We start from the raw sequence: 25,650 nt of genomic DNA on the forward strand, positions 1-25,650 counted from the left end.
TGAGCCCCACAGTATCAAGAAATGTTGAGAATCCATACTTTTAACACATTAACTCACTCAGGGGTTTCTACTCCTGCTTGCTTGCTTCTGTATGCCAGTTTTGCTTTTGCATCATACTGTAGAATCTGTTATCCAGAAATCCATTATCTGGAAACCCGTTATCCAGAAAGCTCTGGATTATGGAAAAGCAGTGTCCCATAGACTTTTTTCCAAATAACCCACATTTTTTAAATTCTTTTAAAAGATTTCCTTTTTCTCTGTAATAATAAAACCGTAACTTGTACTTGATCCCAACTAAGATATAATTAATCCTTCGTGGAGGCAAAACCAGAGTATTAGGTTTATTTAGGATGATTTAAGTGTACGTTACGAAATGTGGAGCATATATGGGGTACAATGCAAGCTTTGTAACGAAAGTTAATAAAAACTGCTAAATTTAGCATGGCTTTGCCGTTTCATGGTTTGCAGTAGTATTTACCCCATTTTGGCAGGGCCATATTTTAAGCAGCAGCACCCCGATGCCGCAAGTAGCAGTGCCAGATGCAACCCACACGCGCGCCCCCCACCCCTGTGCCCGCATGGTCCTATCGCCGGACTCATAAGGAAGAGATGCTCTCCGTGTGCACGCAAGCTCTTCAGCCGCGGAGCACTGGGGAGCTTCGAGTCCCCAGTGCTCCTCAGGATGCGACTGGGCGGCATGCCACCTCTAAAATGTTGCCGCCCTAGGCCCGGACTTTTGTGGCCTCACCACAAATCCGGGCCTGCATTTTGGAATCGTCAGAATGAGTGCTTTTGGAAAATAAATGGATTTCTAGGGTCTCCCTACTGCTAAGGGGTCTTATGGCACATAAAAGACATACCAGGTGCTTATATTGTAGTAGCCAAAGTGCCAGCCACGAAAATTCATATGCGTGGTTTTCATTTGGGGGTCTCTGTTCCCCACATCGTTTAGTAAGTCAGAAATCTCCATAAAACTATACATATCTGGTATTAGCGCATTCAAGAGACTTGAGTCTTTCCAAATCAGTTGAATTTTTGTGCATAAAAGAAAAGATGCTTCTGGTTTAAATTCCTATATCACGAAAAATCATATTATTTTTGGTATATAGAGCTTTAGATTTTGTTCCAAAAGGGAAAATACACAAAAACACATGCAGATTTAGAAAGCTCAGGTTCTCCTGAAAAACAATGTCCAAAAAACGTATGGCACAGCGTGCAAATGAAATGGGAAAGTCTACTGGCTCTCAACGGCTTCATCATCAGTGTTTTCATTTTATGAAGAACCCTATTTAGGTCAGAAGCTTGTAGAGCTTCTAAATTGTTGTTATTATTAATAATAACAGCACCCAATTTAGAGCCAACATATTGTGCAGCACTGTACAGTAGATGGGGGTGTATATCATACATACAGGGTGCATAAAGTGTTGACTGAGGTAATGAGGACCCTGCTCAGTTTAGAATTTAAAAGGAGAAGGGGGTAGGAGACACAAGGTGTGGGAATGGGCAAGATCAGAAGTCAGGAAAGTGAGGGGTGGCACTGCACAGATGGCAGCTGCATTAAGTGTATACTGAAGGTTGCTAAGCAAGATGGAGATAAGCTTCACTTAAGAATTTTTTTTCAACATATTGTTTAAAGGCCGAGTTATTTTGATGGATGACATTGGTTTGTTGGAAGGAATTCCAGATAAAGGGGACAGTTATTGCAAAGTCTTTAAGGCAATTAATAAGAAATAAGTCTTTAATAACAATATAACGCCAGTCCTGCTAGTCCGCTGTTTAGGAGTTGCATTTGAGTCTGCCTTTTCATTCATTAACCACTTTCAATCATTCACTAAATCATGGCGCTTTCACCTTCGGAACATCACACACATTTGTCCCTTTCTCACACGAGAGACTACCAAAATTCTCATCCACATGCACTTGTCATATCTCACTTACTACTGCAAATCACTGGTCTATGGACTCCCCCTGTCTAAATGGACCTCACTTCAATCCATCATAAAGACTGCTGCCAGACTTGTACACCTCTCCTCCAGCTCCAAAAGTGCTGCCCCTCTCTGCCAGTCCATGCACTGGCTTTCTGTCATGTACAGGATTCAATTTGTGGTTCTTGTACTCCCCTACAGAGTGCTCACCACTGCCACTACAACAGATAACAACCCTAATAAAAATACTCCCAAGATGTGACCTTCAGTTTGCATATGACCTCCTCCTCTCCACCTCACTTATTACTTCATCACACTCCTGCATCCCGGACTTTTCAGGTGCCGGATCCATTCTCTGGAATACGCTGCCCCTCCCATTAGACACACTCAGTGCATCGAAGCTTTCAAACAGTCTGTTAAAACTCCCCTTTTCATTCTAGCCTATAAATTAAGCCATCGTCAACTTGCCCACCCAGCAAACCTCTACTCTCTGCTCACTTACTCACTAACTACTGGTATTCATCGCTTTAGGTGGCTATAGACATTACAATTACGATATTTCCTGGAAAACATCTTTTTCAGAACACGCGTAGAACTAAATCAGATACAGCATACAGGTAAAAACAATAGAATTCTACCTGTATCTGACGATTCAGCACTAATAACGGTGATGTTTGGGCCCCCGATCGATGAGCTGATTGTTATCCAAGTCTTGTGCCTTTATCGGTCCACTCGTCTCCCACCATACATGCACCGAATATCATACGAAGATTTTTGCATGCCCGTGCATGCACTCTTTTTATTTTTGAATGTGGCTCATGGATAAAAAAAAAAGGTTGGGTAGTCCAGATCTAGCCCATGGGCTTTCAATAGCGCATTGCTGGTGTAAATAGTTGTATCACAGCTCAAATTTTACTTTGTTGCTTAAAATGTTCATTATGGGATTTATTTGTGTTGCACTGATTAGTGTGTGTTAAATAGGAATCCAAAGAGAGCTGAGCTTTCATGGAGCACTTTAGGGGGATATGAGTGTCTTATGTACTATAAGGCAGAAAATACTGACGAGTGGTAGTAAATTCCAAAGACAGGTAGAACGCCAGTTAAAAGGGAATAAAAAACAAACAAGACCCTTTTAATGTTAATATGCTAAAACTATATTACAAAAAAAAATGAAGTCCAGTAGAAAAGCTGCTTAGAATTGGCCATTCTACAAAAAACTAAAAGTCAACTTAAAGGTAAACCACCGCATTAAAGCGACTATTTATTTTTAGCTATTATAACCTATTTGGGCCAGTCGGGGTTAATTCACCAGCTAGAACACTAGAGCATGGGTTACACGCGACTTACACCCAGGGCAGGGCCTTCGCTAAGTGGAAGTGTTCCCTCTATGGTGTAGTGCAACTACATCTCCCCCAGGCTACTGTGCACACAAAACAACTTGGGCGCCAGGAGGTTCTTAACAATCAGGAACGGTTTATTATGCCAAAAAGGGCAAATGACCACAGGTTTCACTAGTCACGCAGGAGTTGAGGAAAACAGCATATTGAGAGTTCACACAGAACAAGGCAGGCTCACACAGAGAGTACACAGGCAATTGCAGTACAACCTTTCCCTCCTGGAAGTTGTCAGAAAGCAGCTTCTACCCTACAGTCCCTCTTCACTGAGGTCCCTGACTGGAGGCAACACACAGAGCCTCTGGGAAGCTTCTCCCTTTCTGCAAATCCTTGTTGGAGCTTCAGCTGCTCTTTCTTTCTATCCTATCTGCCTTTCTCTCCTAGAGAGACTATGACAAGTCTGCCCTAGTATATCTGTTCCTCATTTACGTGGTTACCTGGTCCCCGACTTGGACACATGACTTCTTCTGGGCCTATTGCACTCAGTCCCCCTGAGCACATCCAGCTGGAATCACATCCAGAGGCCAAAGAGGAAGAGGCCACTCCCTGCACACACTATATAGGAGTGAGTCAGAGCAGTGTCATCAAATCTCTCAGCCTATCACTGTAAAGGTTATTTTGTAACAGGGATTCTACCCAATAATCCAAGGAAATGGTGAAAAGATTAACTCTATAGGGCCTGTATCCCTATAGGGCCCTTCACTATCTTACAAGTACAAAGGACCGACATTACTATAAAGAAGACTAAATCTGTCAAAAATCAAGAATTTAGGTAGGACACTAAGGAAAAGGGCTTTTCCATATGTCAAAGATTAGTGGATAACAATCTAATATATGCAGTATAAAAAAAAACAGAAAAGAAGAGCTCGGACCATTGACAAAGGATAGATCAGACAAATGACTGCATTGAAGAAAGTTTAATCAACCATCAAATTAATAAAAAAAATGTCAGACAGAAGCTGCAAACTAGAAAGCACTGGAAGACACAGTCCTCTTGTTCTGCACATAGTTTATAGATTACGTTTGTATGCTGCATCCTTATGATTTTCCCAAACATTCCCATATTCTACTTATTTTGTGCAGCCAAAGTACATATGGAAATGCTTTGCAACAAATGTAAAAGAAGCAGTGTTACCAAGAGTTTCTATCTGGAGAACTGTTTTGCACACATCAATATATTCTGCTTTGCATCTTTTTATGTTCCAAATAAATTTACCCACAAGGGCTCTCACAAAGCAAAATTATACCATTAGATATATTTCAATGAAAATGGCCTTTGTCAGATGACCCATCATCCATGCCATGTATATTTGTGTTCCAGGAGCAAGTAGTATATTTGTGTTCCAGGAGCAAGTAGTATATTTGTGTTCCAGGAGCAAGTAGTATATTTGTGTTCCAGGAGCAAGTAGTATATTTGTGTTCCAGGAGCAAGTAGTATATTTGTGTTCCAGGAGCAAGTAGTATATTTGTGTTCCAGGAGCAAATAGGCAATGCACTCGCGGCAGTACGATTTCCGCGACTTCGGAAATCGAAGCGCCGCGAGTGTATTGGCGCTGGCATTTTCTCATTGTAGCAGGCGGAAGGCAGTAGAAGAGGTGATTAGTCGCCAGGCGCCTAAATCTCCCCGAATCTGCCGTGTGCTAGCTCCCTAACCTGATCCCTCCCAAACCCTACCCAGCACAGTAGCTCAATTTATAGACGCACCTATCTCTGATGTCACAAAAATGGGCGGGCCTATAAATAGAGGTTGGTGCCTTTGGAAGCTGGCAGTGTAAGGTGGCAACCAAGACCCGGAAATTTACTACGGAAGTTGGCCCAAATCAGTGTGTTTCGGGCCAGCTCGCGCAGCATTTCGGCTGATGAGTGATGAGCAAATTTATTCGCCAGGCGCAAATTCGCGGAGAATCTCCGATGCCGGCGACAATTCCGACACTGGCAACAATTCTAGGCGGCAACAATTCTAGGCGCCCATTGACTTTAATGGGCGTCAGAATTATCGCCGGTGTCGGAATTGTCGGCGGCATCAGATTTGCGTTTCGCAAATCTTTTGCCGTTTCTCGAATTTCGCAAATTTGTCTGCAAAGCGAAACGAGAGAAATTTGCCCATCACTAAGGCTGACCTGATAGTAAACTGAAGCCTGTGATTGGCTATCTCCCTGGCAGGGACCTTTCAGGCCCGGATTTGTGGCAGGGCCTATGGCAAAATTTTAGGGGAGGCATGTCGCCCAGCTGCATACCTAAGCTCCCTAGTGCTCCAGTGCAAGCGAGCTTGCTTGCTCCCAGCTAGGCCAGCGCTAGGACCATGTGGTGGAGGGGGGGGGGCGTGTGATCGCAGAAGCAGCTGGTTTTAGGACCATGCGGGCTTGGGGCACGGCTTCACTAAATCCAGCCCTGGGACCATTAGGACCCACACCTCATTTGAGACAGGGACAGGGACCAGAGAACATCTATAGGGAGCTGAAATAAAGGGTAATTTTTGAAGATAATGTTAATTTATGACTAAAACTAAGATCAGCACCATATAGTAAACATTATTGCCTACAAAATGAGGGGGTTTCATTTATCTAATATGTCTCCTTTAAGTGGTCTGTTGCAAACTGAAAGTACGTATACATTTGAAATCTGCATTCATTTATATTGTTTACTAAAAGCAATTTTGTGAAGTGAACCTTAACTAGAGTTTAACTAGAGTTTTAACATTACATGTTTCCCTGTAATAAATGATGAGATACATAAGAATTTGTTTTTTTATAAAGGACCGAAAGCCAATTTAGCTTAACTACTTTGATGGCCTCTGATGCACATTTTGTTCTTTAGGTTTGAGGTAGCTAATGTGATGTTTTTGTTTTTTACAGGAGTACATCACGGACCTTTACACCCATTTCTTAGAGATCAGTCTGGAAGCCCACATGTATGCGTCCCAGTGGTTTCTCACCCTCTTTACTGCTAAGTTTCCACTATATATGGTCTTCCACATCATTGACTTGCTGCTGTGTGAGGTATGTACTTATCTCCTAGCAGGCAAAGATTAAGCAAGCTAGAATTAAGTATTTTTTTTTTTTTTTACAAGATATAATTGCAGTCATTTATATTTTTAGATGGAGCATATGTTCAATTAGGAGTTCAGTGTTTGGGATCATTGGTCATTTGTTATTGAATCCATGACCTGCTCCTATTGATCTCTAGCTTTCAGTGGGGATTTTTGAAGTATTATACATTGTTTTTTAGAACCTGGTTAATAAGGATGCTCAGAATTCAGGATTCAGTTCAGGATTTGACCAAGATTTGGCCTTCAGCACGATTTGGCCAAATCTGAATCCAAAAACTTACGTGACTTTTTTTACACAAACAAGGAAGTCAAAAATGTTTTCACCCACGTGCTTTGCACATGGTTCTCTTTCACTTTTTTTCTCTAATTTACTTATGCAAATTAGGGTTCAGTATTTTTTGGGAGGCTAAAATTGGGTTGTTTTTTTATTAGTATATTCACATGAAGGGTTCTACTTCATTGGTTTGAATAAAGACACATTTTAAAAAACCATACATGAATTTTAAAATACCATTCTACATGATAAATGTAGCTGCATGCTGCTGAGTGGCATCTTCATCTCCCAAACTACTGTAAACTTACTGTCTTCTCTTTACAATGCAAATCAGTAACAGACAGGAAAAAAAATTCTTCAAAATGTAGCTGTCATCCTTGTGAATGCATGCCATAGATTGCAGAATCTTCAAACTGTGTGAATCTATATCTCACACTTTCAGAGCTTAAGTTTTCTAGCACTCAGGTTAAAGAGATTCCTTTTAAAGCCACTCGCAAGCAAAAGACCACTGATCAGGCACACATTTTTCATTACTTTGGTTGTATTTTACATGTTGGGGGGGGCACTGTGTTTGGTTTTTGGTTTTATGGGTTAGGATAATTACATTTTTTTATTTTAAAATTAATCAAAAAAAAAAAGAACATTTTTATTTTGTGGTATGTGAATAAAACAAATATTTTATATGAAATCTAAGTTAATTTCAGTTAATTGCTGCGCACATTTCTTTTGCATTCTGACAGCCCAATATAACTGAACAGCCTCAATTAGCTTAATTTTTTTCCAGACCCCATCAACGACTCCTAAACTATATCTTTCCAAACTTAACATTCACCTACTGTAGACTAGGGACACCATTAAAGTGCCATTCAATCCTCATTCATTTTTTTATCTGCAGATTTTTTTTTACTTTGGTATTGTGACTGGTACTTTGCACCTTAGCTTTGCCCGCCTGATGCAAGATGTTATTCTCCAGATGTTGTTACTAAATATGTACATTCTACATAATTTTTTTAAGCCACTCGCAAGCAAAAGACCACTGATCAGGCACACATTTTTCATTACTTTGGTTGTATTTTACATGTTGGGGGGGGGCACTGTGTTTGGTTTTTTGGTTTTATGGGTTAGGATAATTACATTTTTTATTTTAAAATTAATCAAAAAAAAAAGAACATTTTTATTTTGTGGTATGTGAATAAAACAAATATTTTATATGAAATCTAAGTTAATTTCAGTTAATTGCTGCGCACATTTCTTTTGCATTCTGACAGCCCAATATAACTGAACAGCCTCAATTAGTTAATTTTTTTCCAGACCCCATCAACGACTCCTAAACTATATCTTTCCAAACTTAACATTCACCTACTGTAGACTAGGGACACCATTAAAGTGCCATTCAATCCTCATTCATTTTTTTATCTGCAGATTTTTTTTTACTTTGGTATTGTGACTGGTACTTTGCACCTTAGCTTTGCCCGCCTGATGCAAGATGTTATTCTCCAGATGTTGTTACTAAATATGTACATTCTACATAATTTTTTTAAGCACTGTTGACATTGCATCAGCTTCATATCCCGTTAATTAAGTCCTCATTCGATTTACAATGACCATAGCTGGATAAGGGGATAGCAGTGGCTTGATCCAGTCCATAAATCATGTAGTATAATCAACTCTGCAGTGTTCTTAGTAAGCAACGTGGGTGGAACTTAGTTATAAAGGCATTTACAGCTAGCGTTTTCTATCCAGGAAATGTGTGCTCTTACTGAAATAATTTTAGATTTGTTCATTAAACTATTATTAAACAACCTTGGTAGATGCAAACAGCAGCAGCCACTACCCTCTCTCAATCTCAGTTTATGGGGCTTATTATGCAATGTGCAAAGTGCAGTTGTGGCTGCTTGTTTTTTTCAGTAGTCATCTTTGCAGCAGTACACTCAGGGCCGGACTAATCGGGCTGCAGCCAGGTTGCCCACCCGCAACCCCTGCCGCGATCACTTGCGCGCGGGGGATGCACCTAGGCAGGCGGTCATAGCGCCTGCACTATGTCGGGCCTAGGGGCTCCCAGCGGGAGTAGTCCGGACCAGGGAGAAAGCCTCGGGTCAATGTCCAAAATCAAAGTACAGACAAGGTTTCAAGAGAAAGGCGTAATAAGTCCAGGCAAAGATCCTGACGCCGGCGTCTCTGCCCCTACGTGGAAATCCTGGGCGCCGCCATCTTGGATGTGACGCTGGAAGGAAGAGCCACGCCATTGGGCGCTTGTGACACACTACTCCCCTTTGCAGCGCACATGCATGAATGGGGACGCACAGGTCCCCATATTGCAGCTGGGCGGCATGCTGTCCCTAATTTTTTGCCCCCCTAGGCCCGGGCCTTTGTGGCCTCGCCACAAATACGGTTTTGAGTGCACTAAGGACCTCCACAGAAAATGCCAAATACAAGGTTCAGGTTAAAAGGATATATATTGTATTGATGCATTTGATATACAAACCGAGGTCTGATGTATTTTATGTCTACGCACTTCCTCAGAGACCTCATCCCACATTACTATGCACAGGATTTACACCCAGTTACCCTCCCATAAAATTAGCATGTCGATTAAGAGATTGTTTTATACACGGATAATTTAAAACCAAACAACAGTTCAAACAAAGATAATCTATATCATCAAAGTTCTCGTAAAATTCATTACTTCCTAATTTGTATATATTCAAGAGGTTAAAACCCTATGCACACATCTGTAACTCCTTGCATCCAGGAAACATCCAGGGGCAAATTTACTAAAGGGCAAAATGGCTAACGCTAGCGAAAATTCCCCAGCGTGACGTCATTTAGCCACTTCGGCGATTTTCTAACGGTCCCTAGCGTAAATTCGCTAGCGAAGTAGACATACTCTAGTGCTACTTCGTACCCTTATGCCAGGCGAAGTTGTTGCTCTGGCGAAGGGACATAACTACGCTAATTCAATAACTTGCGCATTTTACTGAATGTTACCTCTTGCGCCAAACTTGCCTTCGCCACCTTAGACCAGGCGAAGTGCAATAGAGTAGATAGGACTTGCTTCAAAAAAATTTGAAATTTTTTCTAAGTCCCAAAAAAGTCTTTTACTTTTTTAAGGGTGATAGGCTGAAAAAGATCGTAATTTATTTTTGGGGTACCCGCCTTCCTCCCTACATTTCCTAACATATGGCACCTGAACCAGTGGGCACATGTGTAGGGCAAAATAACAACTGTATTTTATTTTATGAAGGTTTCCCGGGATTGTGTAGTGTAATGTATTTGCTGCTACATACAGTATACGTCCATTGTACTTTAACTTGGCGCCGTTTGCAAATTAGGCATCACTAGTGCAACTTCGCTTTGCTTGATGAATTAACGCTAGCACAACTTCGCTACCTTTCGCCTCCCTGGGCGCAACTTCAGATTTTAGTGAACTTGAGCAGCCCTGGCGAAAACTACGCCTGGCGCAGTGCAGCGAAACTGTCGCTAGCGCATTTTCAGCGCTTAGTGAATTTGCCCCATAGTATCTAATTTCACATACTAAATATCCAACCAATTAATTCTCCGTTACAATTCCTGGTAAACATGAATTCCTCCAAACAATGTTGCTAAATCATGCTTGATAAAAAACATGTAGTTAAAAATACAAGTCTTCACCTTAACATGTGAAAATGGTTTATTACAACAAGAACTGGGAAAATTGTACTTGCAGCCAAATTTGTTTCAAAAGAAAGGTGGATGCCTTTTCAGTGAATGAGATAATTACTAAAACTAACTTCAGGGTTCAATGTTTATTCATGGTCTGGTCTAATTGCCCTTCTGTCCCATTATTGTTTAACACAGTAGTCTAATCTATTACCATAATAAAGCAGCTAGGCACTGATAACTGCAGAAATTGTGGCACGGCAGTTCTACGCATATGTTAATTCTGTTCACTTATCCTCCCTATTCTCAATAACCATTCACCCTCATTTTACTCTCTGTTCACAGGGAATAAGCGTCATATTCAACGTTGCACTTGGATTGTTAAAAGTGAGTATGCTGCTTTGTCTGAGACAAACCATTTTAACTGGTCAGTGCACCTCCATTTTCAAAAATAGTGCTTGTACTAAACATGATTTTTGCATGATGTTTTAAACACGGAATCCATGGCTTTTGTTATTGCATAAACGTGAAAAAAACTGAAATTAAAAGTTCCATTCCTACTTCCTGGTTCACAAGTTGCTTAAAACGAGTTACAACCAACTGAGAAAAAGCCTAGATTATAGTGGGCTGTTCCTGGTTACAAAGCCTAACAAAGGCTGCAACTGGGGGTCACAGGTTGTTTATTTTAAGTCGCTCTTAAGAACTAGGAAGTTGGAATGGGTCTTATACTTATTCTCCTCCAAAACCAGATAGAAAACCACTCACAAAAGTTCCTTAGGAACTAAAAGTTCATTTCAAGGTGAGTTTTCGCTTTCATCAAAGTGTTTGCATAATTTGCAGTACTTTATATAGGTTTGTGATACTATCCACATCATTTTTACCTGGTAGAAGCAATTTAAAGCTCAAGATCAATTTAAAAGCATTTCCCTTAAAATAAGTTGGATACTGTACTTTACATATTAAATCATGTTAAAAAAAAGTACAACCAATTAGAGTCCTGCTCGGAATCAATCTCTAAGACCCGAACATGCAACCCGCGACCCGAACCGCAACCCACATGTTTAGCCACTTTGATCCGCTACCCAACCTGGACCCGCAACTGCCTTATCCGCACAGGAAATTATGTTGCTGCAAACCAGAAGTGACATCATCAAAAGTGGGCGGGGCAGAAACAAGTTTTGTAAAATTTTAAAAGGAGTAAAATTATAGACAATATAACTTTAGATGAGACCCACATCTGAAAATCCTACCCTCATTCCACAGGGTACCCGCTTTTTTTGCGGGTAACCTGTGGGTATTTGACCCGCTGCAGGACTCTACACCCAGTGACAATTTTTTTTAAATTGTTGATATTCATTTCAGCAATATAGATAGCTAAAGGTGATATAGTATAAACAGGTCATGCATTATTTACATTTTGTAGCCCATTGTGTAATTTAAATAAACATAAATTTCACACATGGAAAAAGTAAATACACTGCCTTACATTAGAATTTAGAAAACTGTTAGAAAGGATCCCAAGAAACATATCTGATTTAAACCTCAGGCATTTCGTTTGGTTTGCTCTTTGTTGTTGAAGTGTTGTTGTGTGTTGAAGTGTGTTGTTGAAGTATTACCATGCCAAAATGCAAAGCACTCTCTGAGGCCTTTAGAAAGATGTCTTTAGATGCATACGAGTCTGGAAAGGAATTTAAATATCACCAAAAAACTGGACATAGCCATTCTACTGAAGAGGGTTTAAAATGAATGCCTTAAATGACTGTCAAAGCCCAGTTCTTAATTCCTCCAAAATGTTGTGGAGGAATTTGAAACGAGCTGCGTTTGCAAGAAACCTCTTAGACACGGCACAAATAAAAAAATCGACCTACCCAAGACGGTTTCTGTTAAAGAAGGCAAATCTTTACGGTAAATTGTTTGCTGAAGAAATATCGAGGTTTCATTTTTTTCTCAGTTGTACAACTTTTATCTTTATATACTGTTTGAATGAAGATCAAATATAAATGTCTACACATGTTGTTCTTTTTCACGTCTGTATACTGTATGTTAATCTATACATAGCCAAGCAGAATCGGAGAAAAATGTATTTCATTATTTTAGGGCCATGTCGCTTTTGCAGTTGTGTCTCTTTGTTTTTAACTTAGGAACAAAATGTGGCAACTAAAATGGAAGTCTCTCCTGCAATGTTTGTTATTTATAGGGGCAAATTCACTAAAGCGCGAAGTGGCTAACGCTAGCGCAAATTCACCAGCGTGACGTCATTTTGTTACTTCGCCGATTTACTAACGGGTGCTGGCGTAAATTCAATAAAGTCCCAAAAAACGCTGGCGTCTTATTTTTTTTAAGGGTGATAGGCTGAAAAAGATCGTAAATTTTTTGGGGCGTACCCTCCTTGCCCCCTACATTTCCTAACATATGACATAAACTATACACTGGGCTCATTTGTAAGGCAAAATAACAACTTTATTTTATTTTATGAAGCTTTCCCAGGCTTGTGTAACTTAATGTATTTGCTGCAACATATACGTCCATTGTACTTTAACTTGGCACCATATGCAAATTAGGCATCGCTAGCGTAACTTCGCTTTGCTTGACGAATTAACACTAGCGCAACTTCGCTACCTTTCACCTCCCTAAGCGCAACTTCAGATTTTAGTGAATAAGCAGCGCCCTGAGTGAAACTTTGCCTGGCGAAGTGCGGGGAAGATAACGCTGGTGCAACTTCGGAGGTAAGTAAATTTGCCCCATAGAGTAAACTATCTGTTATGTCTACCTATTAGTAAACTCAATTTCACCACATTTTCAATCTTTTATACAAATGATGTACTCACACAGGGCTTAGCCGGTATTTTTAATTTATTGAATAAAATTGCATTTCAGACTTCTAAAGATGACCTACTGTTGACAGACTTTGAAGGAGCTTTGAAATATTTCCGAGTTCAACTTCCCAAGCGTTACCGTTCTGAGGACAATGCCAAAAGGCTGATGGAACTAGCCTGCAGCCTAAAGGTATAAAGGACCTAAGCTTCTTAGGCAGATACAAATGCCTCTATTAGTCAGCAGTCTAAAGATAAAAGGGATGCAAATGTCATTACTGCCTTCTCTTTATTATTTAGTTTTATCAATTTCTTGGCATTTACATGGCCTAAAATTAGTTGACATGTTCTTGTGTGATGGCTCATGCAACCCTGAGGCAAATACAGTTGTAATACTTTGTCCACGTTGGTGCGGATGGTTAAGTACACATGACTCTACAAGGCTTATTAGTTTAAGGGTGCGTGAAGCTGAAGTTTCGTAGACTATAGTCCTTGTTCACAATGTCCCACGCGGTGTGCAAACTGCCACAATTGTCAGAGCACTTGCACCCCACAAAGTCTTTACTCTGTAAATAAGAACCAAGGGGCATGCTCTTGCACTTATGACCCTGGGGATCGTAAATGACCCTATATGTGTACAGGAATTCTACACAAATATTGAAGTGCCCCTTTTGTAGAGCAGTAGTCATATTGGTATGCATACTTACACCAGCATAATAAGCAACTAATGAACAGTGGCAACATTTTTTTCAGCTTCCAGTTAACTTCATAAAAAGTTTTCTTAGTCATTAGATGGATGGCAGTACAGACACTCAGCGAGCCATATCCTCTACTGTTCAAATCACCTATTTTATGCTGATGCACTGCTTTCTTATTTGTACATAGGCAGCACTAGGCCCCTAGGATGGAGCTGAAAAGTCAGTCCCTCCAGGGACCCTTCTCTTCCCCATATTAATCCCTCCTTCATCAGTTTTTTTCCATACTGCACCATAGGGATAGGATGTTTGAGGAGCTGAGCTTTCGTAAACCAGTGACCTTATTTTACTTTATTTCATCATTATTTTACTTTATTTTATTTCTTTATATGAGTCTTCTTCAGAACTCAAGTGAGTGGATTATATCAACCTAACAAGATAAGGACTACAGCAGTGCCTTGTACCACTGATGGCCTCATTTGCCAGGCTTTCAAAAGACATGCTTCAGTGCTGTAGAGGTGGGTGTAGGGTCTAAGGAATCTCACCCTGCCTGCTTTGTATTTTGGTGATTTCAAATGGATCAATAAAGCTTCGTCACGATTTTGCCAAGTTTGGCTGCATCCTCACATCTCATTTCAGCCCTACGATCCCATGGTGTAAATCCTGTTCTTATGTGTTTTTATTCCTGTGGCCAGAGAGGATGATATGGATCGCTGTTTGCTGCACTTCTCTTGCCTCCTCCATTTGGAAGATTGTGTTTGGTGCGTACCTCCAATGAATTGTGTGAAAAGTATGCTTTTTCAGCACTGCCAAAACCGCCTACCCAAGGCCAGGGTCTACGCTCCTCAGAGGGCCAAGAGTACTACCCCAGGCTCCCGCTATTAGAAGCTATCCTTGTCAACCAAAAAATGGCAAAAAGACAGAAAGATAAAGAAGTACAGCATAAAAAACACAAAACTATTACAGAAAACAGAGCAGACTCCCCATCTACCTCTGCTTCTCGAATTCTGGATTGGTTTCAATGCTTCCAGATATCATTACTGACAATGTCCAAGGCCATGAAAAATTGGCTACTAACCAATCTGCGCATCAATCCCCAAGAGCAGTATCCTACCTCCCCACACACCTTACCCCGGGTAGAGGACGATCCTCATTCCTCAGCGGAGGAAAGGGCTATACAAGATGAGGGCAGTGACTGGGAGGATTCTGGGAGAAGACTAATCCTCATTTAGAATGCTCCTAGCAGCCATGTTCTACATGCTACGCATACAGGAGGAACCTAAAAAGACCAATACCTTGTACAAATTTTTAATAAAGTGGTGAACCTTTATCAATATGAATAATTTTATTAATTAATATTAATAAAAATATTCAAACAAATATACAGAATCAATGATTAAACCTTTTGATATACTGCTTGTGAGCAACAACAATTCTAAAGGTAGAATAGAAAAACGTTACTTAACTTCATATGATGGTAATTACAAGAATAGCCAGTACTGCATCAATTACAATCAGGGAGCCCCACAACCTTTTGTTAATCACCCTCAGGTTCCCGATAATCAAGCAATGATCCAAATCCTGGCACCCACTCATGGGTCCGAGGCAAAGCTACTCATCTCAAAATTAAGGTGTCCTGTATATTCAACAGCTACAGAGAGCTTAACCCTGAATGCTGACCTAGGCAATATTTTAAGCTTATTGTTCCAAAAGATCAGCAATAACTTTGTATCTCTTCAACCAAGACTCAATCTGAGTCCTGTCTGTCTGCTGTCTGTTTATTCATTCTTAAGGATATTTGCTAGTTAACCATACCTGTGTTTATGATGGACTATTTACCCAGCAATACATGTAGCGCACGGACTTCTTACATCTTTACAATAACTTTCTAAAATGTGCTGAATTTACTTCACTGGCTAAATCGAATGAAGACTCAATCAGCAATATATATTGTAAATCATAAAATCAAATTAGAAAATATCCACTGTGCTAAAAAACTCTTTGGTCCCACCCAGAGAAAGCAAAAAAATGTTTTCCCATTCACAAAATGGTGCAGGAAGTTATCAAAAAAGAATGGAAGACTCCAGACCGAAGGGCAGTTAAAGATAAGAGAGTGGATATATTATATCCATTTGACTGATCTCACAGAGACAAGTGAGTCTATACCCAAAGTGGACACCCCTATTGCCAGACTGGCCAAGTGCACCAAATTACCACTGCACTGCCTGTAATAGAGAATTCAACCCTACCCTACATAGATCCCCCTCCCTCCTCCCCCCAGCCTAAGTGTTCCCCCGGGGCAAATGCCCCTAATGTTTTACTTACCCCTTGATGCAGATTCAGGCATCAGATATAACAGGCACCATCTTTAGCCGCTTTGGTAATCTTCAGAATGAGACGGGCGGTTCGGCAATCATCGTGAGTTTCACGCATGCACAGTTGTCGCGAAACAGAAAATTGCTGTGCAATGAAACTGCGCACGCGCCGCCACGCCAGTCTCATTCCGAAGATTACCAAAGTGGCTGAAGATGGCACCCGTGAACTCCAATGCCTGAATCTGCACCGAGGAGTAAGTACAACGTTAGGAGCATTTTCCCGGGGTAACATTGGGAGGAGGTGGTCTATGTAGGGTTTTTTAATGTTAGGGTTGAATTCCCCTTATAAAACCCTATGGACCGTTTGGAAGAAGCATTAGCCGCTTCTTCAGATTAAGCATTCAACATGCATACTCGCATTTCAAAGGTACTCAATACAGCACACTTTCTATGTGATGCGTCTATGGATAATCCTCCAATTACAAGCCAGGGCCTCAACCCTTTCAGTAGGAGCGAGAATGGAACTATGGCTCAAGACATGGAGTTCTTCCAAAAAAAAAAACCTGGTCACTTTACCATTTTCAGGTATATAACTCTTTAGTCTTAAGTTTGACTCTTTAATCAACAAAATCACTGGGAGCAAAAGAAACTAATTACCCCAAGACAAAAAATCCAGACCTGCCTGAACACAGGCAAGATGCCCCTTTAGGTCATCAGGATTCGATTGCTGATCTCCACAACAATCCAGTCAACTACAGTCCTACTCCAATTATTTTCAAAAAGCATTTTTTGCCCCTCCAAATCCCTACCAGAGGCCCACCCCTAGGGGAACGCCAGACAAGCCACAAGATGCATGAAGAGGTACCCACTCCCAAACCAGCAGGGGGGTACCTGCTGGGGTTCAGAGAGACTTTGCTAAGAACAACATCAGACTCTTTGGTCCACAACATAAATTCGGCTACAAACTGCAATTCCAAAAAACACTCTGGTTCCACAAGTCATCCATACCAACCCCCTTAGACACGAGACAGGCCTTGGGTATCACAATCCAGGTTATGCTGAAGGCAACGCCATAATTCCGTACCCTACAGAACAATGTCATCAAGGCTTCTACTGAATTCTTTTTCTTATACCCAAAAAAGATGGTTCGCTGTGCCCGGTGCTGGATTAAAACATTTTAAACTATTTCCTTCAAGTGCCGTGATTTAAAATGGAATAACTGTGATCAGTAATGGCAAATGTAGAGCAAGGGGACTATTTCACGTCTATAGATTTAAAGGACGCTTATTTACTGTACATGTCCCAATTCATGACAACTTCTAAATCTTACTTCCAATTCTGGGTCCTGCATTTTAGCCTCTCCTCAGTGCCTCAGAAATTCACAAATACTAGGGCATCTGGACGATCCCATCATACACAGTAGCAGCAACCCACTCCAACCACTGCATTCAAATTTTGAAATCTCACGGCTGGAAGATTCACACATCAAAGAGCACCTTATCTCCCACACAATCTCTTGGGAGTCCGGTTCGACTGTCATTTGCTCAGTAACAGGAGACCTCTAAACTGGACTTCCCCCGCAAATGGCACAGGGCTTACAACAACTGGAACTCTCGCAGTTGCCACAAAAGCCTCCCTCTGATGGTGGCTCCAGAGATCCAACCTCACAAATGGGAACAGCAGCACAAGGAGTTTTCCACTCTGATTTCTCAACTTTCCTACTCTATTCATAAGTTGTGCTAGTCGATACTGAGGAAGGTGGGGTTAATACAGGGAAGAGGAGGGTTCCTTGTGAAGGGACTGACTTTTTAGCTCCATCCTGCCTCCTAGAGGGAAATTCTCTTTTAAAGGGCATGTAAAGGCAAACAAATAAAATCCCATTTTTACTTTTTTTAATGAAAAAGAAACCTATCTCCAATATACTTTAATTAAAAAATGTGTACCGTTTTTATAAGAAACCTGACTGTATGCAGTGAAATTCAGACGGTCCCTAACTGCTGAGCAGGGAAACAATCATACTTATGAACAGCTGGGGGAGCCCCCACCTTACTTCACAGCTATGCAGAACTCAAGCAACTTTGTTTATGACAATCCCTAAGCAGCCCAGACCACACTGAGCATGTGCACAGTCTTAGTCTTACAAAGATGTTTAATAAAGTTACAAGATGGTGACCCCCCGTAGCCAACTTTGAAAGTATAAATTATTTGTTTGATTAGGCGTGTGGTGCAGTATGTTCATGTTTATATTTAGTATACAAAATACAGCATTTTTAGTCTTATTCTATTTTAGACTTTACATGCCCTTTAAAGGAACATATGTTAGAGTTGCTTTAAGTGTGTAGGAATTAGTGATGGGCGAATTTATTCGGCAGGCGCAAATTCGCAGCGAATTTGCGCGATTCGCCGCCAGTGAATAAATTCGCAAAACGGCAAAAAACGGACGCCGTCGTCAAAAACGGGTGCCGGCATCAAAAAAACGGGCGCCGACTTCAAAAATGAGACGCAGGCGCCATTTCGCAAATTTTTCACCGTTTCGCGAAATTCACAAATTTTTCTGCGAAGCGACGCAAATTCGCCCATCACTAGTAGGAATGTTCCAGTCCTAAAATCCAATATTCATCTACTCAAATTGGGAATAATGTAAATAAGAATTCTTTCTGAATCCCTGGATCAACAATACTAAAACACACATAGAAGCATAATAATAAAGTCAAATGTTTCTTAATGATGCTTTGTGCATGCAGTTGGAAAGTTACTAAGATACTTTTGATGACTTGGTTTCCTCATATAAATATGCCCCATTTTTCCTTTGATTGATAACTTGGTTTTTCTTCAATATATGCTATATTGTAATAGGAAGAAATGTAGTTTGAGAAGTAGCCAAAGATGTCTGGTTTATGCTTGTAGATATTTCTCATTAGCACAGCTCTTTACTGGAAACACACAGGTTCAACCAGGGGCTCTATCAGTGATGCCTTCAGTTCAGGCTTTCAGTTCGACTCTCTTGAAAAGTGGTTAATAATGCAGTAGATTTTGTTTCAAGACAAGGATATCCTGTCTGATCATTCAGTGTGCCCGAGAAACCTGCCTGTTTCTCTTTGCTGATTCACGTCTGTAAGTATCTGCGGATTATAAGGCCCTGCGTCTCCTCAAATTATTCTACTCTGATAAAAAGGTGTATTCTGAAAGCAGAAAGTCCTCTCTTGGAAGTTAGATTTGTTGTTTTGCTTTTGTATTTAAAACTAGGACTCTTAAAATGCAATGTCTCCCGGGTATGTTACTTGCTGCTTATCTTTGGCTGAACTAGTTTTACCTCTACATTGCTAGTGTGCAAATATTTTGGAAGAAGGGGCAGTCCCCATCCAGTTGTTTTTGTACTTGTATGTTTAAACCAACCAGCAAGTGCAAAAGGTTTAATCTGCGGTGTTATTTTACTAGTACAGATGTGAATATTACACCACCTGTTGTAGTGACGGGCTAATGGTTTTTGCTTCTTAGTGTTTCCCTGTATATATGTTTTAATATACATTGAAGTATTGTTTTCAGTTTGCCGATAGATATTATTGGCAGTTGTAATCAGACTTGTTATGCAAACCATGTAGTGTATGTACAGTCTTTTCCTTTTTCCTCTAATACATTCTGTTTAAACAATGTGAGAATATGCTACATGTGAAGGTCCTTTCCCATTTTCCTCTAATGCTTGTTGTTTCTGTGTTTTCTTTGTTCTAGTTGTATTTTTCATCGTTTCATTCTGTCCCTCTTTCATATATAGCTGGTAACTTTCATCACTGTACGGCTCAGTTGTATATGTGACCCTTGTCGGAGACCATTTATTAGCAAGTAAATGTTCCGTGGTAGTTTAAGTAGACGACCTAAGATCTTTTGTAATTAGATCTGGGATGGGATTGCCTGTGGACGGTCTAATTTCAAACCAGCAATCGGATAGTTGTGGAATAGACTAGAAGTAATTTCAACTGTACCTAGATACATATTTTTTTTCCTTTACAGATTAGCCAGAAAAAACTCAAGAAATACGAGCGGGAGTACCACATGATGAGAGAGCAGCAGGCGCAGCAGGAAGACCCTGTGGAAAGATTTGAGGTTACTTCATTCATCAGTAGCCCTTTTAATTTATTCAAGTTTTCACAAAATCCCCCACATCTACACGATTTTCGGTTCTCCTTGAACCGACGTCACATCAAGGAGAACCAAAACGCGTAGATGTGGGGGATTTTGTGAAAAGTTGAATAAATCCACTTAAAGTTATATCCGTGAGTGCTCCTAAATATTTCCTATTACTCACAACAATGAGGATATATATATATATATATATATATATATATATATATATATATATATATATATATATATATATATATATATATATATATATATATATATATATATATATATATGAAATCATCAACTTTTATTTAAATACACATGTTAGTGTCCGAACGTCCCAACGTTTCAGTCCCTTTTAAGACCTTTATCAAGAACTTTGATCAGGTCATTCTAAGGCATGTCCGCAGATGCAAACACTGGTATCAGATTTTCGAAAGGTATATATTGCAGAATTGTTAATATGAATGCACACAATTATAGTTTTGTAGTTGTAGAACCCTTTTAAACGAGATTTCTTCTTTAATTTTTTAGCGTGAAAACCGTCGGTTGCAGGAGGCAAACATGAGGCTGGAACAAGAAAATGATGACCTCGCCCATGAAATTGTCACTAGTAAAATAGCACTACGTAAGGATCTGGATAATGTAAGACTCTATCTTATACTCTATTTAAAGGGGGTTGTTCACTCTTGAATGAACTTTTAGTATGATGTAGAGACTAATATTCTGAGACAATTTGCAATTGCCTATAATTTTTTTTATTATTTGCACATTCCAGCATAATAGTTGTGGTTTACCATTGTGATCTAGTGCCTTCCATTCATTTGAATGAGAAGCTATCCATGACTGGTAGCAGCATTTTGATAATCGTAGGAAGCCGCATTTAACATAGCAAGTTCCGATGAAAAAGACCCACATCCATCAAGTTCAACCTTTTAACTTTTTTTTAACCTGCGTAACTGCTAGTTGATCCAGAGTAAGGCAAAAAAAACCCATCTGAACCTTACTCCAAGTAGAGAATGTCCCATTAACAACCACCCTCTGTACCCGATCCTGTAGCCAGTTACCTATCCATGTGCAAACGACTTCATTAAGCCCAACAGACCTTAGTTTAAAAAGCAGTCTGATTTGTCTGATATGACCTATCCTTTATAAAGCCATGCTGATTGCTGCTCATAATGCCATTCACTAGGACACAATTTTGAATGTGATCCCTTAACAAGCCTTCAAATAATTTGTCCCACCGGGACCCTGTCCAGGGCTCCCCTCCAGCCAAACCCACCCGCCCCCCCTGAGGCGGCACTTTGTGCGCACACACAAATGCAAGCACGGATCAAGGAGTGCTTGGGGCAGTGCGCATGCGCAAACGGCGCCACCTGGCACACCTGCTCTGCGCCAAATTTTTTTTTTGTGGAATCACAATGGGGAGAGGGGGTCTGGCCTGGCGTGGGCCCATGAAGGTTGGGGGCCCACCGGGTTTCTTCCCGGTTTCCCGCCTGGCCAGTCTGACACTGCCCACCACAGAAGTCAAACTTACTGGTCTATAATTGTCAGGCTGAGATCGTAATCCCTTTTTAAATATTGGAATGACATCAGCTTTTCTCCAATCCATAGGTGCCTTACCAGGTGAAAGCGAATCCGAGAAAATCAGAAATAGGGGCTGGTTTAAAACTGAACTAAGCTCTCTTAGAACCCTGGGGTGTATGCCATCTGGCCCTGCACCTTGTTTACATAAATTTTTATTAAAGCTTTATGAACCCTATCCTGAGTCAGCCACTGACTAGATTGAGCAGAGCCATTAGTGCAGCTATAAAGTGAGCCTGGGAACTCAGACTCCTCTATTGTATACACTGAAGAAAAGAACTGATTTAGCACATTTGCCTTTTCTGTATCTTTTACAACCATACTGGTACCATTATTTAAAGGAGCAACACTCTCAACCTGCATCTTTTTACTATTAATATATACTTTAAAAACTTTTTGGGGTTAGTCTTAGCCTCATATAGAAAAAAAGGGCAGGCACTAACAGATCAGTCCTCCAGGCAGGCTTGTCAAAACATAAAGTAGTTTTTTGTACAACTCAAGGATACAAACTCACCGCCTTACGCGTTTCAAATCTCTCAGATACTTAATCATAGGCTAGACATTCACACTTCCCATGGCTTATTTAAAACAGAATTCAACCAATTAGAATTAAGTATAATTCACCTGAGAAAACGAGGTAACAGAGCATTGTGATTGGAGCTTCATGATGTGACATCATTGTAAACATGATAATGTAGGCAAGTTAAGTGCCTTCTTGGTGCTTTATTGTGAGGTTAATTCAAATTAACAAAAACTTTATCAACAAAGGTTTTATAAAGGCAGACACTACATTTAATGATAAACAAAGATAAATTATAAAATAAAGTGTAATAACAGGGGTTAGTCCGTCATATGACAAATTTCAATGAACTACATAAATTGATTTATTTAGTGAATAAAATCTCTTATGCTAATAGAATTTTACAAAGAAAGGTTTACAAAGTTTTACAAAGACTTAGCCTCAGCCGCAATGCACTCTTCATTTCCTTTCTTCGGATTGCTGTTTTCACAACATTTATTATAGAGTTTATATTCATTAAATGCAGCTTCTGTCCCAACAGACTTGTAGTTTTTAAATACCTTTCTCTTCTTTCCTATTAACTGCTTTACTTCTGTATTAAGCCACATAGGGTGATTCTTAGAGCTTCTACGTTTACTCCTTAAGGGAATAAATTGAGAACAGCAACGATTTAATATCATTTTAAGTGACAACCATTTCTGTTCTGTGTTTTTAGCTGAAAACATAATGCCCCAGTGCTCTCAATGGCAGCCCTCAAGGCACTTAGCTTTTCTGAAATTCATGGTTTTTGTCGCCCAAGACATTAAATGATATATAACATTATGGTCACTATTACCCAAGGGTTTCAACGACTTGCATTTTGGTAGGCTCCTCAACAACCTGTGCCATAAAATTGTCACGCAACAAGTTTATACACTTGTTCCCATTTAGTGATCATGCAGTACTGTTGCTCCAGTCAATATCTGGGTATTCAAAATCCCCCATTATCATTACTTTACCCAAACTAGCAGCCTTTTGTTTTTGCATCAGGAGCTTCGCCTCCTCCTCCTCACTTACATTAGGGGGTCTATAGCATATTCCTACAAGTAATTTGCTGGACTCTTTATTATCGGTGAAGAACTCCACCATAAGACTTCTACCCCTCATTTTCTAACATCACCTCCTCCTTCGTAAAAGCTTTTAAATCCTGCCTAACATACAGACATACCCCATCTCCTTTTCTATTGCCTCTGTCCCTCCGACACAAAGTATAGCCACTGATATTAACTGCCCAGTCATGCGACTCGATCAGCCATGTTTCGGCCACACCAATCATGTCATATTTTCCCTCCAGCTCGAGCACCTCCAGCTCTCCCATTTAACCAGTCAGACTCATATTTACTGACATACATTTAATAATGAACAAATTACATCTTCAAAACACCGCCGGTAAAATAACCCTGTGAATTGAATTAGACCTTAAGGGGGTTTATAATAGGAGGCCTTAAAGCAAGAAATATACAGCTTTTTGAAAAGAGTAATGTAAGTGCAATGTTTACTCCACTTTTAATAACCTTAAACAGCTAAACGCATATTTTTCAGAAAAAACTTTTATTTTAAATACCACAAGGCAGGTACTTTGCTTGCTTTTGCCCAGTCTGCATAATTCATGGCTTGGGAAGAAGCTGGGACTATGCCTGTCTGTATTTAGGGTCAGGCCACACTGGGCGTTTTGGGGAGATTTGGTCATCTGGCGACTAATCGCCTCGTTTTTGCGGGACCCAAACGCCTTCCCTCACTCTGCGCCCGGCTAAAATGAAAAAACCGCTGGCGCTAATCACACGTGGCGTTTCGTTTTCCTTAGTCACCCGAAGCAAATCGCCGCTGGCATTTTTTCAGCCAGCGCAGAGTGAGGGAAGGCGTTTGGGGGTGATTGGTCGCCACAAAAACTAGGCGATTAGGCGCCAGGCGACCAAATCTCCCCAAAACGTCCAGTGTGGCCTGACCCTTAAGGGAAGTTTGAATTTCCCCTAGCCGCTGAGCTAAGGAAGGGGATAGCTTGTATCTTGTTTCTATCCAGATTCACATTTTCCCTATAATCGAGTCATGCACCACTCTGTTAATTTGAATCAAAAAAAAAACCTTGCATGCTATCAAATCTTAAATGTATAAGCTTACAATTTTAGGGATGGTTGATTGTCGTGTTTGTTATTACACACATACATATTTGTATCTTTTGCAGGCAGAGGAAAAAGCTGATGCTCTTAATAAGGAGTTACTAATGACTAAACAAAAGCTTATTGATGCAGAGGAGGAGAAAAGACTCCTAGAGGAAGAAGCTGCACAGGTAAACTGCAAGTTATGCACATCTGCTAACTGCCAATCAGTTTTTACTAAATTGTTTTTATTTTTTAATACAATCCTCTGTTTAGATTAATACTAGTGCAACAGTGAATCCCCAATCTCCAGTTTCTGTGTCCTTCACTTAGGCAGGGGGTTGCTGGCCCCCTTCCTCTGTAATATGCAGGAAGCAGAAGAAGGAAGTTGCTATTGCCCATGACCTTCCTTTCCAACTTCATTTACATGTCATTATTGTATTCAAATTAGATTAATAGTGAACGGTGCTTTTTGGTTTTAATTTTGTTATCGTTGCTAATTTTTTTGCGCTTTTCAAACATTCAGCAGGTTTGTTTTAAATTAGGGATACAATGGGGCAAATTCACTAACCTGCGGAGTTGCGCTAGCGCAGGCTTCGCCACACTTCACCAGGCGAAGTATCACCAGGGCGCCGCTAATTCACTAAAATGCGAAGTTGCGCTCAGGGAGGTGAACGGTAGCAAGTTGCGCTAGCGTTAATTTGTCAAGGAAAGCGAAGTTACGCTAGCGATGCCTAATTTGCATACGGCGCCAAGTTAAAGGGATACTGTCATGGGGAAAAAAATGTTTTTCAAAATGAATCAGTTAATAGCGCTGCTCCAGCAGAATTCTGCACTGAAATCCATTTCTCAAAAGAGCAAACAGATTTTGTTATATTCAATTTTGAAATCTGACATGGGGCTAGACATATTGTCAATTTCCCAGCTGCCCCAAGTCATGTGACTTGTGCTCTGATAAACTTCAATCACTCTTTACTGCAAGTCGGAGGGATATCACCCCCCTCCCTTTCCCCCCCCCAGCAGCCAAACAAAAGAACAATGGGAAAGTAACCAGATAACAGCTCCCTAACACAAGATAACAGCTGCCTGGTAGATATAAGAACAACACTCAATAGTAAAAACCCATGTCCCACTGAGACACATTCAGTTACAGCAGCCTGCCAGAAAGCATTTCTCTCCTAAAGT

At 40.4% G+C, this 25,650-nt stretch overlaps 2 protein-coding genes across 3 annotated transcripts in view; one reads left to right on the forward strand and one right to left on the reverse strand.

The window, feature by feature from the left end:
* LOC121396884 (zinc finger and BTB domain-containing protein 6-like) overlaps window positions 1-25,650 on the reverse strand; it is a 133,765-nt gene that overhangs the window by 88,946 nt on the left and 19,169 nt on the right. The gene's annotated exons all lie outside the window — the stretch shown is intronic.
* rabgap1.L (RAB GTPase activating protein 1 L homeolog) overlaps window positions 1-25,650 on the forward strand; it is a 113,696-nt gene that overhangs the window by 77,843 nt on the left and 10,203 nt on the right. For both annotated transcript variants that reach the window (XM_041572475.1, XM_041572476.1), the window contains 6 exons: window positions 6,175-6,318; window positions 10,627-10,668; window positions 13,159-13,287; window positions 20,113-20,205; window positions 20,761-20,871; window positions 24,552-24,656. In XM_041572475.1, coding sequence (XP_041428409.1) covers window positions 6,175-6,318; window positions 10,627-10,668; window positions 13,159-13,287; window positions 20,113-20,205; window positions 20,761-20,871; window positions 24,552-24,656 — 624 coding nt within the window. The remainder of the gene's footprint in view (window positions 1-6,174; window positions 6,319-10,626; window positions 10,669-13,158; window positions 13,288-20,112; window positions 20,206-20,760; window positions 20,872-24,551; window positions 24,657-25,650) is intronic.

This window comes from Xenopus laevis, chromosome 8L, assembly GCF_017654675.1.
Source record: "Xenopus laevis strain J_2021 chromosome 8L, Xenopus_laevis_v10.1, whole genome shotgun sequence".
NCBI lineage: Eukaryota > Metazoa > Chordata > Amphibia > Anura > Pipidae > Xenopus > Xenopus laevis.